Source organism: Pelodiscus sinensis, chromosome 10, assembly GCF_049634645.1.
Source record: "Pelodiscus sinensis isolate JC-2024 chromosome 10, ASM4963464v1, whole genome shotgun sequence".
Taxonomy (NCBI): Eukaryota; Metazoa; Chordata; order Testudines; family Trionychidae; genus Pelodiscus; species Pelodiscus sinensis.
In genome coordinates this window covers 3193041-3212851 of record NC_134720.1, presented here as the reverse complement: position 1 = coordinate 3212851, position 19811 = coordinate 3193041, and the positions used below count along the sequence as shown (strand labels likewise).

At 50.9% G+C, this 19811-nt stretch overlaps 1 protein-coding gene across 1 annotated transcript; it reads left to right on the top strand.

The window, feature by feature from the left end:
• Positions 1-1540: 1540 nt before the first annotated feature.
• On the top strand, positions 1541-17601 carry PTTG1IP (PTTG1 interacting protein). The gene is made up of 7 exons (XM_075937329.1): positions 1541-1707; positions 5522-5574; positions 8648-8756; positions 13356-13461; positions 13580-13645; positions 14518-14564; positions 15799-17601. The coding sequence occupies exons 1-7, from the start codon at positions 1626-1628 to the stop codon at positions 15843-15845; spliced, it is 510 nt and encodes a 169-aa protein (XP_075793444.1). The 5' UTR covers positions 1541-1625; the 3' UTR covers positions 15846-17601.
• The last annotated feature ends 2210 nt before the right edge of the window (positions 17602-19811 follow it).

Below are 19811 nucleotides of genomic sequence, written 5' to 3'. Positions count from 1 at the left end.
TACCGTGTCTAGATTGGCCACGGACACTTTTCCACAAAAAGTGCTTTTGCGGAAAAGCATCCTGCCAATCTAGACGTGCTTTTCCAAAAATGCTTTTAACGGAAAAGTTTTCCGTTAAAAGCATTTTCGTAAATTCATGCCAGTGTAGACGTAGCCTTAGGGCTTAAGGTCAGAAGGGACCATCATGATCCCCAAGTCTGTCCTCCTGCATGTTGTAGGCCAGGGAACCTCACCCACCTGCTCTTTTAATAGACTCTGAACCTCTGGATGAGTTACAGGACTTCAAAAGCTAGGCTGGCTCCACCAAGTCCTCAGTTAGTAGTTCCAGTTGCCCGCAGTTTAAAACGTGAGCCTGATTTCTGGTCTAGTGATGGAGATGCAGCGTGTTAGTCTGGTCCAGCTGAAACAAGACAGACCTATGGATTTCTGGTCTGAATTTGTCTGGCTTCAGCCGCCACTCGCTGGCTCATTGCTCGCTCTGTGAGCCAACAGCTCTTTACGGGACCTGTCTCCCCCAGCTACCTCCACGTGCCAGGCACGTTCACACCCCACTGTCCCGCGGGCTGGCCGCCACCGTTAACACCCGCATCGCAGAGGCGAGAAGAGCCGCGGGGCTTGCTCCAGACCGAATCACTGGCGCCGCCTGCCCCGGGGGATGTGCCGCTCCGCTCCCGGTGCCCCGCGCCCAGCCTCGCCCTGTAGCCGCCGGGGAAAGGGGCAGCGCGTTGACCCCGCAGCTCGCCCGCCCCGCTGATCCGCGGGGGGGTCAGAGCCTCCGCCTGCTGGGCCCGAGCAGCCCGCCGGGGCCGGGGGGAGGCGCCGCTGCAGCCCGGCCCCGAGCGGGGAACGCCAGGCCCGGGCTGCAGAGCCCCCCCCCGCGCCCCCGCCCGGCCCCCTGCCCGGCCCAGCCCCACCCCCGGCTGCAGAGCCCCCCCCGCACCCCCCGCCCGGCCCAGCCCCGCCCCCGGCTGCAGAGCCCCCCCCCCGCGCCCCCTGCCCGGCCCAGCCCCACCCCCGGCTGCAGAGCCCCCCCCGCACCCCCCGCCCGGCCCAGCCCCGCCCCCGGCTGCAGAGCCCCCCCCCCGCGCCCCCGCCCGGCCCCCTGCCCGGCCCAGCCCCACCCCCGGCTGCAGAGCCCCCCCCGCACCCCCCGCCCGGCCCAGCCCCGCCCCCGGCTGCAGAGCCCCCCCCCCCGCGCCCCCGCCCGGCCCCCCCCTGCCCCCTGCCCGGCCCCACCCCCGGCTGCAGAGCCCCCCCCCGCGCCCCCGCCCGGCCCCACCCCCGGCTGCAGAGCCCCCCCCCCCGCGCCCCCCGCCCGGCCCAGCTCCGCCCCGCCCCCGGCTGCAGAGCCCCCCCCCGCGCCCCCTGCCCGGCCCCCTGCCCGGCCCAGCCCCGCCCCCGGCTGCAGAGCCCCCCCCCCGCGCCCGGCCCCCTGCCCGGCCCGGCCCCGCCCCGCCCCCGGCTGCAGAGCCCCCCCCCCGCGCACCCGCCCGGCCCGGCCCCGCCCCCGGCTGCAGAGGGCCCGGCTCGGGGCGGGGCGGGGCGGCGCGCGGGCCCGTTGCCGGCAGGGGGCGGGCGAGGCCGGAGCACATAGCGACGGGCGGCGGCGGGGCCCGCTGGGTGCGATGGCTCCGGGCGGCGGGACCCTGCTCTGCGCCCCCCTGGCGCTGCTGCTGCTGCTGGGCCCGCGCGGCGCCGCCCCCGCGGGTAAGAGCCCGGCCCGGCCACCCCCCCGCCTGCCCCGGGCCCGACCCCCCCGCCGGGCCCCTCACCCCCCCGGCCACCCCCCCCCCCCCGCCTGCCCCGGGCCCGACCCCCCCGCCGGGCCCCTCACCCCCCCGGCCACCCCCCCCCCCCCGCCTGCCCCGGGCCCGACCCCCCCGCCGGGCCCCTCACCCCCCACAGCCCCCGGCCACCCCCCCGCCGGGCCCCTCACCCCCCACAGCCCCGGCCACCCCCCCCACCTGCCCTGGGTCCAACCCCTCCCCAGCCCCGGTCACCCGCACAGCCTCGGTCACCCCCCCCCCCCCCCCGCTTGCCCCGGGTCCGACTCCCGGCCCTGGTCACCCCCCCCCGCCGGGCCCCCCACAACCCTCCAGCCCCGGTCACCCCCCCCCGCCGGGGCTCCCATAAGCCCCCGGGTCCGCCTCCCTCTGCCCCCCCCGTGTCTGGTGTCGCCCCTGTGCTCCCTCCCCCGGCCCCAGTCACCCCCCCCACCTCCCGCAGGTCTGACCCCCACCTCCCCCTCAGCCCCGTGCCCCCCTCCCCGCCTCCTGTGTTTGGTGTTGCCCCCGGCCCCCCCCCCGGCCACAGTTGCCCCCCTTGGATTCCCCCCCCCCGTGTCTGACCCCCACCTCCCTCTCAGCCCCGGGCCCCCCCCCCCCCGCTTCCTGTGCCTGGTGTTGCCCCCGGGCTCCGCCCCCCCCCCCCGGCTGCTGGGACCAGCCCGCGCCCTCGTGGAAGCCCCGCGAGCTCCCCTGTGCCTGCCTGCTACTTGCCACTGGGCACCCTGCTTCCAAGGCCGGGCCTGCGGGCTCCTGGCGCGTCTCGCCGCGCCTGCGAGGGGCCAGCCCCTTCCCCCCGAAATGCCCCTCCTTGGGGCAGCGCTGGTGTGTGGCGGGCCTGCCACTGCAGGTTATGCACCGGCTCCCCAGGGGCAGGGCTGGGGACCTGGCTGCAGAGCCTGGAGCGAAACCCCCTGGGGAGGCTTCGCTGAGGGCTCTGCTCTAAAGCATATTTAAGGGTTTTATACTGCAGAGCCCCCGGGTGTGTAACTGCTGGGATTCCTAACTGGAGTCGTTTTAAAATGACTTTTTACATCCCCACTGGAAACTAAGGGTGTTAATGTGTTCAACTGTGTAACTCCTTTAAATGTCCTACATGCGGGGGTGGCAGGCAACTCCTGGGGAGCCCCCTCCAAAAAATGCAGTCTTTACCCACCTTGTAGCCTAGTAAGAGAGAGGCTGTAGGAGTTAGGGCACTTCAAATCATGTTGGCAAACTCAATTGTTTTTAAAGGACCTGTTGCCTAATCTAGACAGACTATAATGCAAGGTCTCTCTCTTGTATTAGGGCTCTCCCATTAGTGTGGATTTGTGAGTCTCTGACCACTAAATTGTAGGAATGTAATAGTGTAGTTGGTTAAACAATTAACTGATAAGTAATGCTACTGTCTACATGCATCCCTGATTAACAAATTACACGCTTCTCAACACCCCTAGTAAAATGTGGAGTCGTGTGTATACGCCTACCTTGTCTATGTTCATAGAATGCTGACTCACTTCAAGGGCTGTACCCTGAGGATATAACCTAAAAGAAACCATAACTGTGGTCATGTGATTAGGGAGCAATCTTGGCTGTAAATGAAAACACAAAACGGATCTGCGTTGTAGCTAATGGAAAATCATTTCTGCAATAACACCCTTCTCTCTTCTGGTTTACAAAAGAGATGGTCGAGGGTCTTTTTCGTGTGTAGTGGATCATCTTCCACAGACCACTGTTGGAATGTTCAGTTTCACTAAAATCTTATCAAGAAAGGCACTCCCCTAAATAGGGCATGACTCAAATTTTATAGTTTGGACAGGACAACTTTCTCAGCTACTCCTCAAACACTCTTTAAGTTTATTTCCTTTTCAAATGTTAATCTTCCTGAAGTTTTTGAGGGCGAGGGCAGAGGCAGGTAAGGCAGTAGGCAGCATTGTAGTGAAGTGGAGAGCTCTTGTGTCCTGTATTTCTAACAATCCATTTTGGTTGAAGAGAGAAATCTTTGTGGAGCAAAAGCACGCTAAGGTAACCAAGAGACTATAGAATATGGATGGGAAGAGGCCGGAGATGTCTTTTCTGGTCTTTTCTGATCTGGGTCCACCCTTGTCATTGCAATCCTCTTGTTTCCATGTGTTTTCATATCTCTCCTTGGGGTGGGTGGGAGGCAAGTCTGTAAAGCCAGATGAAGACAGACATTGTTTACTTCCCCAGCTTTATATAGAATTTTCCAAAGGCAGGAAAACTTGTGGAAAGTACAAAATTCAAGATGAATTCCAGCACCAGGTGACTTGGTCACATGTCTTTATAGCACCACAGAGTCCATGAGTTAATAGCAGTGTAGCGAAAGGACTCTCTACTCTAGTCAAGGATCTCTCTCTAATGGGTCATTAGCTCCACATCTGGCTTCTTCATCGTTATTCCTGCAGGGGTGGTAATAGGTTTTCTCAACATGAACACATTGATAAATCTACAGTCAATATTCATCAAGAAAGTCATTGCCAACAGGTGGCTGAGCAAAACTGGTGTTCTTTTTAAAGCTTTTATGTAATTACAGATCTGAGCGTTGAGCCCTGGCATAACCTGCTTTCCCAACAATTAATAAACACTGGACTAAAATCATGTTTTCAAAGTTAAATGTTAGAACATCCCACAATGGGCCTGCATGGAAAAGAGGTTGTCGTAATACTGTTTAGTCTCTGAAGTATGTTGTGGAACCTGTGGAAGCCCTTGAGATCCTGGCATGAAAGTCCCCTGTTGATACACCAGGTGCTAGGCCACAAGAGTTGCACTTACGGCAAGAATACGGACATAGAGTGGGAATATACTGAGGGTATGGTGCTGTTTCTCAGGTTTTCTGAGACAAAGCACGAGTGAACAGTGAATAGGGAGGAAGCTGTTGCACTTTACACTATAGTTAATTAGACAAGCAAAACTATTAAAGGTTTTTGGGGTTATTTTGGAATATGTAGTGCTGCCTAGCTGCAAAGATATAGCACAGTCAAATGTGCATGTAGTGTTTATTTTCAAAACTTGTATGAAGTGGCGGATAGAGGGCAGGGCGAGCGGGGCAGCCGCCCCGGGCCCTGCTCTTCAAGAAGCCCCGCGCATGAGCCGTGGCGCCACTGTGCATGCGCGTGACACCACTGCGCATGCGCCGTGTCAAAGGGGGGGCCCCGCAAAATTGTGCTGTCCTGGACCCCACAAAATCCTCATCTGCCCCTGCTTGTATGGCTCACTTTTTTAAACTCAACAGCAGTGTGAGCTGTTGAGCACTGTTAGCTCTGGACAATCGTATGTAGTGGTGTCTCTCTGACTTGGGGGAGAGTGACATTTCAAGAGCAGATCTAGAGGCTTATGTGCATAGTTTGGGACAATGGTTCTGTCAGCTCTCTCACTAGTCACCTTTTAAACTGGCTTATTGGGGATCTCAGCTTGCCAGGTAGGGCTGTAAAATCTAGTGAACTTTTTAAAACGGGTTAAATGTTTAAATTTAAACAGGGATCCGGTAGGTGGAGGGTCACTCCATCCTGGCTGGGCTACTGGTTAACCACTTATGCAGTAAGAATCACCTGGTAAGAGTGATGATTACTGGGTAACTGGTTCACCATTTAACCCTTTATATCCCTACTTCCAGGAGCCCCCCCACCCCCCTTAATAAAAGGTGGGGGTGAGAGTTTACAATTTTTACTTTCTAAAATCTTAACAAACTTACTCGAAGCAAAATACTGACATGGTTTTCTTTTTTCCCCTTTCCACAGCTTGTCACCAGTACACAAACAAAACTTGTGAAGAGTGCCTGAAAAATGTCACGGTAAGTAGTAGATTTGTGAGAGTGAGCTTGCTGTGTCAACATAACATTAAAAAAATGAGTGGAGATTGCCTGTCTCCTAGAGCTGGAAGGGACCTTGGAAGGTCATTGAGTCCAGTCCTCTGCCTTCCCAGCAGGACCAAGTACCATCCCTGACAGATTTTTGCCCCAAATCCCTAAATGGCCTCCGCAAGGATTGAACTCATAACCCTGGGTTTAGCAGGCCAATGTTCAAACCACTGAGCTATCTCTCCCCCTTAGGTTTGGCGTTTTTGAAGCATTGAGTGTAGGCATGGCTTGACTTCTGTTTGGAGGGGCTGGAGGGATTTGGGCCAACTCCTCATGGCAGGGTTGAGGAAGGCAGTGTCGCCTCCCAGCCTGGCAGGGTTGCAGGTGGTGGAGGGTCAGCTCAAAAAGTTTGAAAACTGCTCAAGGTGCAGGCAGAGAGCAGTTTGGGTTAGGAAGAGGGCAAATGGGGCTCCCTTGTGGTCACTGCTCCCCAGGCGGCTCTGCAGCAGGACACAGGATGTTGTGGCTGCCGGCTTCGGGCACTGGCCAGAGCGGCAGCTGCTTGCACTGTCAGACTCTGGCCCCTGCCTCGGGGTGGAGAGAGGAGGAAGTGTGTGTGGGGAGTGGCTCTGCTCTTCAGATTACTCTGCTCTGGCCCTGTGGGGAGGGGAGGTTACCAGTGCTCAGGGCTTCAGAGTCTGGGCTCCAGCTCTTGCTTCCAGCTGCAGGGTCCCTGAAAGGGCTCAAGGCCCCCAGGGGCTGTGGAGAACTGCTGGTTCACACAATCTTCCAGGTGTGTTTGATCCAATAAACCGACATGCCCTGCTTCACAACCTGAGAGTACCAATAGAAACGTGGCTCTGCTCAGCCCTCCAGAACGAGTTCCGCGTTCCAGCTCCTCCACTGTTCCTTTCTTCCGCGACCCAGCCTTAGCCTAGAACTTGTGGCATCAGTGGGAACAGCTTCTTTGTGTGGCCGTGGTTCTCTTTTTGTGGGGTTCTGGCTATTGAGTTTGATGAAGCCAGCCCTCTGAGACTGCAGCAGTCGTGTCCTTAGCCTGTCAAGTCCCGAGACCCTCTTGAAAGCTTGTCACATCTCTCTTGGGCCTGTGCACAACACATTGCATGTCTTCCTCAGGGCACACATTTTAGTCCTCGTATCGTAACTTGTTGGAAAGCCAGAGAGGAAAATCTGTCTCGGACGCACAGACACAGACACAGACACAGACACATGGACGGTAACTGAGGAGCGATGGGATGAATCTCAGGGTTCTGTTTCTGAGCCCCAGTCGCTTGGTGTGTGGATACTAGGATACACTTAACTATCTGTGAAATTCCTTCTGCTCCCAGCCCTGATCAACTTGTGGTGAGGCAAGAAGGCGGCATTTTATTTGGAGTTTGTGAGAGGTCTCTAATGTACATTGCGGTGCCTGCGTATTTCCTGATATTACCAATCAAATCTTTGATAAGCTTCTCTTTAAACACCTCGTGATGCACTTCTTGTAGCCGCCTCTAATCAGATGATAGTCTTGTGAGTGCTCAAGTCTAGCTGCATTGCCCATTGTTCTAGGACCACAGGACTGCGCATGACCACATCATGATTAACTGTCTTGTACAGTTTCCTCTACGAGGTGGGATTTGTACCGATGGCTAGCTCCTGTATGAGGAGATAGCAACTAATGCTCAGAATTTACTAACCGGGTATATTGGAACAATAGCTGGGTTAGATTTGATAGGTAGGCAGCAGGACAGACTTGATTCCCCCGACTTTGGTTCCCCCATCAAATAGAAATAGGGCTCGGTTGTGGTTGGAGGTGGCGGAGGTACTGGGACGAATGGGAGCTGGGGAAAGTTATCAAACGTTGGTCTTAAAGTCAGCAGACTTTGTTCAGGTTCCAGTGGGGCTAAATTCTACCTTCAGTCGGTTAAACCTTTAATTGGTTCTAAAAGGGTTCTCGGACAAGGCTCTGGCTATGCTGCAGCTCCAGACCGCTTTGAAACCGTCGTCATGGGCCCTGTCTACACTGCCAAAAACACCACAGTCTGTGGTGCCGCTCTTTAGAGCAGTGCCTCGCATTGGGGCCATGGGGAAAGGAGGGCAGCTGTACATTCCCCCCCCCCCCCCAAAAAAAAGCATGTGGAACACCTGTTAAACACTGTGCACTCACATGCATCCTGTTTCACAGGCGTTTAAACTGCCAGCCTGACCACATTGACTTGGATCAAGTCCTACGTGCCAGACGCATAGAAGGCACAGCTGCGTTGGCTCCTTCGATTTATCTCTCACTCAAAATGTTAAGAATCCCGCACACTTAGGTCCTTGCCTCAGCAAACAAAAAAGGCATGTTCCTTTGCCAAAGAGCTCCTCTAAATACAAAGCAAGATGCAGCTATCGTTGGTAAAGGATGCAGGGGGTGGTAGGGCGTATGCCACACTAAGATCACAGGTGGGTAAGATGTGCACACAGCTAAACTAAGTCCTGGCTTAGGGTGTCGTTTCCATTTATTTATAGAGTTTCCTCGCTTTATTTTTTCAATGCCTTCATCTAGAAAGTGCATTTGGGCCTTTTGTCTTGCAAAAATGGGCTGTAACTATTATAAATCCATAGCTGCATAGAAAGCTTCTTTCCGGACAGACTAGGCTGAGGCATACTTTCCATACCATCAAACAGCAGCAACGCTTTCCGGAGAAATGCTTTCTAGCAAAGTTCAAGGCACTGACAATACTGCACTTTTGAAACGGTTTGCAAGTCAAGAAAGATACTGCGCTTTCACAATGCCTCAGGAGTCTGCTGTTCTGTATCCCCACAGCACCATGTAACTTAGCACTTAGCCATCGTAGGTCTCCACAATACTTTAACTGTCGATCATCAAATACAGGTCACTCACATCAGCCCTGTGCACTTGTCTCGCTATATTCCGATATATCTGCATGTCCTACATCTTGGTTTGCAAGCTTGCCTGGCTTGAATTCCAGCGAAGAGCATTGCATCGCTTGTGCTACCTAGTATTATCATGGCATCCAAATCCTCTTGCACTTCCAGCTCACTTGCTTTGCTTCTCTTTCAGTGTCTGTGGTGCAGCAGCAGCAAGAGGTGTGTGGATTACCCGGTTAAAAACCTTCTCCCGCCTCGCTCTCTCTGTGAGCTGAGTTCTGCACGCTGGGGAGTCTGCTGGGGTAAGTGGATTTTACTTCAGTGACTTCTGGAAAACATAGTCACTTCAGATGGCTGGCACCATATTAGTTCAGCAGCCTCTGTTGCTTGTTACACCTGTTGTAAGAAGAGGAACTTCCAAGTGTCACTAGGGTGATGCTACACTGTGTTAGCAGAGACCCTCGCTATATCAAGTGTTTTCAAAGACCACCTCTTCATGCAGAGTCTTCTGGACCATCTCCTTTTCTGCTGGCAATAGAATAACTCCGTGGATAAGTAGGATTTGACTACAGGTCTGTGGATAAGTAGGATTTGAACACGAGGTAGCTTCTGTATGTCGTTAGGGGCTGGGTGAAACGAACCAGGTGTCAGAGGGACATCAGCAAGTGCTTCATACACCACTGGTGTCAGTAGCCTTGCCTCGCCTCTGGGAACTGGAGTCCAGGTTGTCCCCTTCTGTGGTGAAGAGCAGATGAGTTCTGTACAGCAAATGTTGCAAGACAAACGGCAACGTGCAAGCTATACTTCCCTGTGTGTGGCTCTTTGGTGGCCTTTTTTTAAGGCTAGAAAAGACCTGTATTCGTATCTGGTTTGATGTCCTATATAGTACTGGTCATAGAAGTTTACTGGGCTAAATGAGCATTAACCAAGGGTACGTCTATACTGCACGTTTATTTCGAAATAAGCTATTTCAGAATAACTATTCCGAAATAGCACGTCTACACTGCAGGGAAGCCTCAAAATTAGTCCAAGGCAGGCTTCCCTAATGTTGATGTGCTACCTTGATTTCAAGCCCCAAGAGGTACTGGGGAGGAAGAACTTGGAACGGCCCTGGGGAGGGGCTATTTCAAAATAGCAGCACTGGAGCGTCTACTTGTGCCTTATTTTGAAATAGCTCTTTCGGAATAGGCGGTATTCTCGTAGAATGAGGTTTACAGATTTCTGAATAAGCCATCCGTTATTTTGAAATTATTTTTGAAATAACGGAATGGCTGTGTAGACGCTCGCGTTGTTATTTCGGAATAACGCTAGCTATCTCGAAATAATGGTGCAGCGTGTAGACACCCCAAGTGACTTGTGGCTGGACCATCTTCTTAAACATCCAGTCATGAGTTAAAGTCCCCAAGCGACTCGGCACTTGCCTTAGCCACTGAAATGGATTAAGGATAATTGTCCCCTTAAAAATCTGCATCTTGGTCCTAGATTTACATGACTGAGCTCGCGGTCAATATCCTCTAGCAAGCTGGAGAACCCCTGCACATGCAGTGGTGTTGTAGTCCATGAAGAACAGCTCCATGTGGCTCTAACATGTCTCTCGCCACCAGAAGTTAGTCCAATAAAATACATTACCTGACCCAGTATTTGTGCCTGATATGGTCCACAGTTTTTCAGCCTCCCATTCCTGTAGGTGCAGGCACCTCTTCCTGCTCTTGGTGAACTGGGTAGGCCTGTATAGGGAATCATGTGGCACATCTGCAGGTATCTAGAAGCTATACACGCTTTAATAATGGCTTCCCCTCCCTTTTGTGTCACTGCACACGGTAGTGATCCCTTCATTAACGGACCTAACAGAATCCCTTCTTTAAAAAGATCTAAAAGATGCTCTAGACGTGGCATTAGAAGGCAGAATAATGGGGTGAAATTCTCTGGCCTGTGTTATGCAGGTCAGATTGTCATCATAGACCCTTCTGGCTTGGAGTCTATGAATGAAGTTCCTCACATGCAGCAGGCTTGAGGGCAGAGACAAAAATGCACTGTTGTCCGCTGGCCGGTGATCCCGGACGTGGCTGGCCTAGTTCTCCTCGGGGTAGCTTGCAAGGCTTTGGCTTTGTTAATGTTTCAGTAGAGGTTACGTAAAGCGAGTCATTGAGTTGGATTTTCGTGAAGGAACTGAAGTGCCTTGTCAGACATCTCTTGTGCCTTTAGAGCAAAGTGCGCGTTTGTTGTGTGATGGCTTCTGTTGTCCCCAGCCTTGGGGGAGGGACCAGTCAGGGGTCTGACTAAAATACTAAGCGTATGAGGAATCCTAGTAAGGGGGGGGGGGACACAAAATATTCCTAAATTCTAAATGAGCGTCCTGCAAAGGACTGATCCCTGCCTTTTAATCGCTTGAAGGAACAAAATGTATCCGCTGCTGAGCTGGATTTTGTGATTTAAAGTAAAAGGTTCGGAAATGTGGCTAGTCCCAGGGAGGCGCAGAAACAGGCAAACTATTACTAAATATCTTTGAAACTTTTATTAAAGGGCTTCTACGTATAAATTATGATTTTATCAATTTCTTACATACGTAGGAACCAAATAATTATTAGAATGTCCAATAAGCAAAATGCAATACAGTAAAGAAACTTCCTTGAGGTTTCTCTAAATCCCAATAGTTGTTAACAAGGGACTAGGGATTATTAACAGTTACATTTACATCAGTGTTACTTATCAGACTAATCATTTATCTAAAACTTTTAACACTACTACTTAACAATACCTCTAAACAATTTCAGATAACAATACTTACATTGAACAGACACACAAACTACAACAACAACATATTTGGTATGCGTTATATTTGGTATACGTTACGCTCTACAGGAACTCATTTGGTTCAGTGAGCGGGAGGTGGCCCTCGGGTGATCAGTCCTCGGACCTGGCTCATATTCTGCCTTGCAATGTTTATTCGGGATTCCTCAATTTGATACAGGAGGGGAAGCTGTTTTATAGAGAGAGCTTTTGCATGCTTTTTGTGATAGGCTAGCAGACCCTGTCTGTTAAGGGACAGGAGTAAGGGGGTGAGATGGTTTCCTGTTTTTTCTTTTCTGCCTTATCGGGCATGGCACAGTCAGCACAACCAGCATGAACTTTTCGGGTCTTGTTTTGGTTCCTGTTCATCACTGATCTTTAAGTTACATAGTGTAAGGGTTTTTCATCAAGGGGAAGTTGACCTTTTGCTTGGATGGCAATACGCACGAGAGGCGTGGCCAGCAAAGAGCCTGCTTCCACAGATTTGTACAGCAACGTGCTCTTTGGCAGTTCAGTAACAGGTGTGGTACACCCAGTTTCGTTTGCTGCTGATGGATGGGGATCATTACCCAGGAAAACTTCACAGCATGGAGTGGAAAATCGACTCTCTTGCCTGATCCGGGGGTGGAACCCAGGCCGTAGCATCCTGAATATTGGCTTACAGACTCTGCTGCTGCCGTGAGGCATCAGTTGCAGCCTTTGAGGGTATAAAAAACGGAGAGGCGGGCAGAGCCTAGCAAACAGTGACTGAAATTAACTTTGGCTACATTCTGAGCTGGGCTGGATTTAATGCAGATGTTTCAATTTCAGCTAGATCCAAAAGCTCTGCTACTCAAGTCTCTCCTGCAATTTTTAGATAATAGACTTAACCCCTTCTCCTCCCCCCCCCTCCCCCTGCATTGAGGGGAAGGAAGATGGGCTTCCAGTCTGGACTTGCACTTAATTCCCATTTGTGGTATGCTGTCTCCTTGGCCTGCCTCTGAAGTGGTATCGTCCAGAGAGAGGAGGCAGCGGGATGTGGAGGCAGGTCCATGGAACCGGCTCCCCATGCGTTATTGACTCCCACCTGCCCCTCGCCCTCCTGCCTCTGATACAGAGGCAGCAAGATCTGGGGGGGGGGGAGGGAGAATGCATGTTGTCAACAGGATTAACCGGTTAATCGTGTGGTCATCTACACATTGGCATCCCTAGTGTGTGTGGGAGGGTTCTGTCCATCTCGGCCCAAGAGTTGGTGATTGTTGTCAGATACACATTACACCAAGGAAGGAATCAGACTTGCTCTTGAACTTGTCCAGGAAGTTTGTTCTGGAACTGGGTTTCTACCTACGAGTCAAAGATCCTCCATTTCTAGTCACGTTCTCATTGACGTGGTGTTGGTATACAGGGAATCATCAGGCCTTTTTGGATTTCTATGACCTTGTGAAGAAAGCCATTTTAATGCTCGTGTTTTGTTTTCTGCTTCTAGGGCAGCTTAAATAAGACCTGCTACCAGTAGTATGACTGCCATACAACTGCTTAAAAACAGCTTCATAATTTAACTACATGTTCTGACTTCAGTTGGTGCTGTTGCATATTTTTCAAGTTGGTTACAGCAAAATAAACAACTTTTTTTTTATATGTGACTGTATTTAAATTGCCCCATCCTGCAAGCATACAATCAGGTGGTACGTGTTTTCACAGGGGCATTGTCTGACCCCTCAGAACACATTGGTATCTTCGCAAGTTCTTGATAGCTGCTGTAATAGCTATAACTTGGTGTACAGTTATGCTAGGGTTGCCAGTTTGGCTTGGATACATTCCTAAAGGTGTCGTCGTGTTACAATCTTTAATTTAAAGATTTGATCTTTTAATTCCTGTAGACAATCTTGGAGGACTGACAAGCCTAAGTTATGCATCAGTTAATTGTAGAACACCTGTATGCTCTGGTAACCTGTTTGCTTGTAGTCGTCCGATATCTGCACTGCTTTCTAAACAAAACAAATGGGTCAAGCTAATATAAATGTTTTAAAGCGAAACCAATGGCTTCTGTGTCATAACTCTATGTGCTCAAGATTGTAATTCTCGCTTAACATCTTCCAGTTTTGTGTTTACCAATGTTTTCTCCTGTCCAGTGAACTTTGAAGCCTTGATCATCACAATGTCCGTGGTAGGAGGCGTGATCCTTGTCTCTGTCTGCATCTGCTGCTACTGCTGCTGCAGGAAGAAGAAGAGCAAAAAGCAAGTATCTGAAAGGCTGATCCCTACTGCAGCTCTCTAAAAGAGCTGCACAAAGCTTAAGTAGATGCTAAAACGCTGGTGAGTGCCAAACACACTGACTGCCTGTTGTTTCTGCCAGGCCAGACAAAGAGGATGAAAAGGCTGCCAGGGAGAAGGAACAGAGGCGAGTACGTCAAGAAGAGAGGTGAGTACCCCATGGGAGGAAACGGGGCAAAGCAGAATAGATCATCTTCTACCTAAAATAACTTTCCGTGAACAGCTCGGCACACCTGTCTCCATACTGGAGACATGGGACGGCATAGCGGTGAAATACCCATCTATTGTGCGTATACCAGTCTCCCCACAGCATGAGGCAGTGGTTGGTCAGTAATTTAAATGTATCGTTGCGCACACAGTCCTTGGTGCCTGCCACTTCTGGCTAAGGATAATGTCACGTTCACCTTGAGCAAGCATCTCTGGAGACTGTTGCCATGGGTGACCAGTTGAGATTATAATGCAGCTTGGCAACATCCTTTTAAATTGACGATTAAACGTGAGACGATTTGGAAGCATTGGTTTACTAACTTCTTAGACTTTGAAACTGTTTCTGATCCTCTTAGTGGCAAGGTGGGTGAGGCAATATCTTCTACTGCACTTCTGTCGGGGTGAGAGAAGCTTTTGCGCCTCTCTCTGCTCTTCAGCATCTGTGTAAACTCAAAAGCTTGTGTCTCTCAACAGAAGTTGGTCCAGTAAAAGACTCTGTCGTCCACCTTGTCTCTCTAATAACTCCTGGGAGCAATGGCTACAACACTGCATCCTTAGTTGCTTCCATTTATTTATTATTATCTGACCTGGATCTTTCTGATAGGCTTGCTCTCGTGTCCTGAGTTGCTGCATTTGATGCTCTTTCTCCAGGCCTTTTGGGGGCAGGGAAACACAGTCTGTATGCAGTCTGGTAACTGTCTAACCCGATAGATACTAGTTCCAGACAGGGGTACTTGGGAGGGAAAAGGTCAGGAGGAGACAACTTCATTAGTTTATACTTCTTAAAGTCTCTCTCTTATGGCTTTTTTGTAGGAGAGCGGAGATGAAATCTCGCCATGATGAAATCCGGAAGAAATACGGTAAACCTCCTGATTTTGCAAGTGACTTTCTCTTTCAAGTGCTTCTTCAAATCTTTGTATTGCACTAAAGTTCTTGTGATCCCTTGCCATAAACAAAACACTGGCTGGTGGACAGGCACCCAAATGATCAGTTGCACTTTAGCTATGATAGCAATTGCTGTGTTCCTCCCTAGTATGTGTTTGGTAAGGTACCCCGTACCACCTATTAGTGAGCAGGAGGGGAACAGAAACTGCATAATTATAAAGCTGTGAAGTCACCTGTTCATTACGTTATACCAAATTGCTTTCCACGAGACTTCAGTTACACTCCACAAAGGCCAGACGGAGGCCACAGCACTTTTACGGTGAACACTTCAGATGCAGCCCTTCTGCAGCTTGTTCTGTGGTTTTTCTCTGCTTTCCTGGGGTTGAATTGAAATCTGCTGAAACAAAGAGGAAGAGGAAGCTCTGACGTTCCAGGCGGGGTGCAGCAAGACTGATTTTCATGTGATTATAATTAGTCCTAGTAATAGAGATACAGCCATGTTAGTCTAGTCTAGCTGAAACAAAAAATAGGACTATGTAGCACTTTAAAGACTAACAAGATGGTTTATTAGGTGATGAGCTTTTGTGGACCAGACCCATTTCCTCAGATCAAATTGTGGAAGAAAATTGGCACAACCATATATACCAAAGGGATACAATAATAATAATAAAAAAGTGAACACGTATAAAAAGGACAAACCAAATTTCAGAACTGAGGGGGGGAGGTTATTGTCTGCGAGCTAACGATATTAGAGGTGATAATTGGGGAAGCCATCTTTGTAATGTGTAAGGTAATTAGCATCTTTGTTGAGACCCAGACATAAAATGTCAAATTTAAGCATGAATGACAGTTCAGAGGTTTCTCTTTCAAGTCTAGTGTTAAAATGCCTTTGAAGCAGTATGCAGGTAATCAAGTCGTTGAGACAATGCCCTTTCTGGCTGAAATGGCAAGAAACTGTTTTTTCTTTGTGATCCTGTCTAATATCTGTTTTGTGGGCATTGATCCTTTGGCGAAGTGTCTGAGACGTTTGTCCAATGTTCGTTCAACATTGACATTTGTTCAGCCAGAAAGAGCATTGTCTCAACGACTTGATTACCTGCATCTAAGATCAGCGTGCACTCAATTTATCCCCTTCTTCTTCCATCCCCACCTCCCTTCCAGCCCTGGAATAAATACATTAGTCTGACTGGAGCTTTTTTTCTTTTTCAGGCTTGTTTAAGGAAGAAAACCCTTACGCCAAATTTGAAAACAACTAGCCAGCCTCTTAGAACTGACAAGCAACACCAGAGCTCCTCTGCCTTTGCCGACTGGAGCTTTACTTCAGAGACTTAGAGACTTTGCATTCCAATCACCAAAAAACCAATCCTATTGCTGAGATGCATGATAGCCAGTTGCCAGAAACAGTCATGTGCTTCAGTAGAAAGCTGTGGGCCAATTTGAGACAGGACCTACTGTAGATGCAATGAGCTATTACAATCGGTGAGACTGAACCAGAAAACTTTCTCTCGAAACGTTCCAGCGTGGCTCGCCAGACGGTGCAGTAGTGTCTGGGAGTCCATGGGAACTCTTTGCTAGTTGTGTTTGGCAAGTCAGACGCCTTTGTGGCAGTAGTTCTGTCTCTCGGACTGTAAGTAGCGCATCAAAATTATTCCACCATTCATTTATACCAAAACACCTGGTTTGCTCATTCACGCCAAACCGGCGGAATACAATGACTGTGAAGAGCAGCTCATTGGACCAGTCTTGCCCTACTCCTTCCTTGTCACCAAATAAAGCTTTAAATCTCAGAGCAGGGCACAACTAGGGTGTGTTGGTCCTGTGTAAGGTAGAGCAGCAACCCAGAATATCAGGGTAGATGCATAAAAGAAGACTTCTTAGATCATCAAGGCCTTAACTGTGTCACTTAAAGTGCCTGGACAGTTGTGTGTGTTTTACTCAGCACCACTTTCAACTTGCGTAGGTTTTCTCTTTTTAATTATTCTGAGAAGGGGAAGGGAGTTGTTAGTTTTATTGGCAGGTCTCATTGAGTAGATGCTCATTCTCCTTTCAGAATTCCTTTTGTCTAGATGGCTTTTACTTATGTTTATCCTACCTCTGCTCTGTGCCTTTCTATGGCTTCTCCTGTAATAGTAATTCAAGACTGATATTTTGTAATACAAGACTTAGATGTAACACTAGTATTTTGATCCTTTAGCTAATATTATATAGACTGAAAAGCCTCAGCAATACTGACCTGATTACTCTTAAACCTGATTGTGCTGAAGCAAAGTAAATCCAAGTCTAATTTGCCTTCAGTAATGTGTTGGAAAATCCGTACTGTAGCCAGCGCAGCATGTAATCTCGAGAAGAATGTTCCAATAACCAAATAACCAGGTGCATGAAAGGGTGTTTGTCCAGAAGGTGCAACCGTTCAGCCTTTGGTTGAGTGGCGGTGTGGTTCATGCTCTCCATTTGATATTATAATCTGCACATGTAAGAGCCGTAGCCAGTTTTTCGGGTAGTTCTGCATTGTCCTAGGTAGCAGCATCTGGAATGTTGCCTGGTGCCTTAGGGCTGGAGCCAAGTAGCGAGAGAGAATTACTAGCCCGCATATTGAAAGTGCCACAGAGAAGCAGACAGATAGGCTGAACCGTGAGAACAGCCATAGTGGATGGGTTTTAGTCCTCTATCGAACTCTGATTCAAAGAACTAACCCCACCGAGCAGCCACCTGGGGTTTTGAGGGTTTGGGAGTTTTTTTGGTTTGGACACTTCTGAACAGGTGAGGCAGCTTGGGGTTTTGTGTTTGTGTTGTTTTTTGAAAGTGGGCGGGCACATGAAGAAAACCAAATGGTAATAACATTGTCGCCTTCCAGACCATCTGCTCGGAGAGCTCTTTCCAAGTCGAGGGCAATTGTCAGTGTACGAAAGAGCCATACCTATTTGGATTGAAAATGCCAATTTTGTACTCCCAGGAAGCGATTTTTGTATAATCCTGTGCAAAGTCTTTTGAGTAAAACATGCCTGCCCTGAAGAGACTGGCTGGTGACTTGGGCTCCCTCTCCCTGTGACTTCTAAAAAGGAAGCTGGCGGTGAGATTTCAGTGCAGCAGCTGGGCTCCTGTAGTGGGTTCGGTGCCCAGCAATATTGTGTCATAACATTGCGCCGTTCCGGCTCTCAGATCTCCTGGAACGGCGCAAAGGCCACACCCTGGGGCTGCCCTTTGAACGGACTTCAAAGCACAGTCCTTGTGTGCGAAGACGTTACGGAAGTTGCTGGGTAGTGGGTCAGGGTAGGGCTGGAGGAGGCAAGGACCCCTGTGGCCAGCCTCCCCTGCAGCGTAGGGGCAGGCTTCTCGCCCAGTGCACTCCCTGGCATGTGGCAGGGGAGCATGGGGAGAGTGGACTGCCCCAGCTGGCACAACTGAGGCCTGGGCAGCCCTGGAAGACTGGACTGGAGGGGGTCAGCAGCTGTGCTGAAAGGGAGACTGGGGGGGACTGTGAGAGGGGCCAGCCTGGCCGTTTGGGCAGGCATTGCCTTCCTCTGCCTCTGATTCCTACCACCCCTGCTCAAGGGCAAAGTAGCACTGAGCCGTGCACACTGGAGCTACAGTGGCCTAGAGGCGGTAGCACTCTACCTTTCCCTCCTGCCGTCCGTTTCAGCCAAGCACGCCCCAGCTAAATGCATGGCCTGGCGAATGCGAAACCCATTCCATGTGGGCAGTGCCGTGCGTTCCCTCTCAGGCAAACTGCTGCTTTGCACTGCCCTCTCTGGCATGGTGTTAGAGAAGGGGGTGCTGTTCTCTCACTTCAGAGTCCTATGTAGTGCCAAGGGGGCCCCCCGGGCTAGTCTAAACTGTGCACCCCTAACGTAGCTCTTCCCTAGCAAGAGCAGGGTTAGGCTAATTGCTAGGTGAGGCAGGGCCGGGTGTGATAACTTGACAAGAGAGTCGTAAGCTGCTGCCCTCCGCAGAGTTTCTCCGAAACTCTAGCTCTTGCTGCTAGGAAAAGCTGTCGAACGTTTCCTCTGTCTTGTGCTGGTTTCTGTCCACTGGCAGGAAAAAGCTACGTGGTATTAAAGTGACAGGCACGTGAAGCCAGGGCGTGTGCAGTCCAGTGCGGGCTGATGGCACACAGCACTGTGTGAGCTGGCCGCTCCCTCGGCAGCCAGTCCCAGCGCTCCTCCGCTGCTCGGGCATCCCCCAAATTCTAGGGGGACAAGCGCAGTGAGCAAAACTACCCTGTCTCAGGAGACCCACTTGGTTACGACAGTCTTGTGGCCTACTCACAAATTGAGGTTGCCCATCACTGTCTTAATGTGTTCATGTCTGTCTTGTTGGGGGGGGGCAGGGGTAGGTTTGACTCCCAATCTGGGGCTTGGAAGAGCAGGATGGGTACACAGAACCATTCACTGGATTCACTTCGTCCATTTGCTTTTTGCTGCCATGCAAGGAAAATAAAATTTCAGGGGGGAGGAGCAGGGGTGGTTGGCTAGTGCCCTAATCTGGAAGCCTGCTCATTTACTTCAGAATACAAAGTGTGTGTCCTACAATGAGTTCAGTAATCTGGAGAGTGGGGGAGGTTTGAGTGGCAGCTGTCTACCTCCTAGCCTGTCTGTGTGCGTGACTCATGCCAGATATCTGGGCAGGTGGGCCTAGTTCATGTGAGGCGACATGGGGCAAATTTACGTAACACTTTTTCAAGGGGTGTAAGCTGGCCCAGGAGCCGAGGATTCAGTGAGCCTGGGAACCGACTTCTGTGCGTGCCTTTCGCAGCGCTCATGGCATCTCCCTAGCCCGGGAGCCTGGTGCATCTTACCAATCAGGTGCCCGTTGCCCAGCCTGGCTTACTTCCGTCACAACCGCCACTAGAACCCTGATCTCTACCTCAGGGCGCTGGGGTGTGTGAACCCTGCGCTGGGGCTGAAACAGAGGTGCTCTGGGCAAGGCTGGCTCCACATGGGGGGGGGGGTGTCTTAGAAGCAGACGGTTGCAGACAGGAGTGGGTGTAGGGGAATAATCCCCCTTCAGACACGGTGTGAATATTTCATTTGATTACGTCACCGAGCCCCCCTGCTGAGGCAAACGGGGACACTATTTCAGCATCCAGACGACAAGCTGTAGCATCAGCCACGCAGCTTTGCAGCCAGCATGTTCCTGGGCCGGGCTTGGCTGTCCTGCCCGGAAACCCTCACCCGCGTTCTGCTGGACGGCCCGGCCCGGGGATCAGCCATTCCATTGCTGCC

Bases quoted from the DNA above. Each gene is read 5' to 3' on its own strand.
- PTTG1IP (XM_075937329.1), top strand. From the start codon at position 1,626: ATGGCTCCGGGCGGCGGGACCCTGCTCTGCGCCCCCCTGGCGCTGCTG. The intron at 5,575-8,647 runs GTAAGTAGTAGA...CTTCTCTTTCAG, and splicing joins AGTGCCTGAAAAATGTCACG to TGTCTGTGGTGCAGCAGCAG. The intron at 14,565-15,798 runs GTAAACCTCCTG...TTTCTTTTTCAG, and splicing joins TGAAATCCGGAAGAAATACG to GCTTGTTTAAGGAAGAAAAC.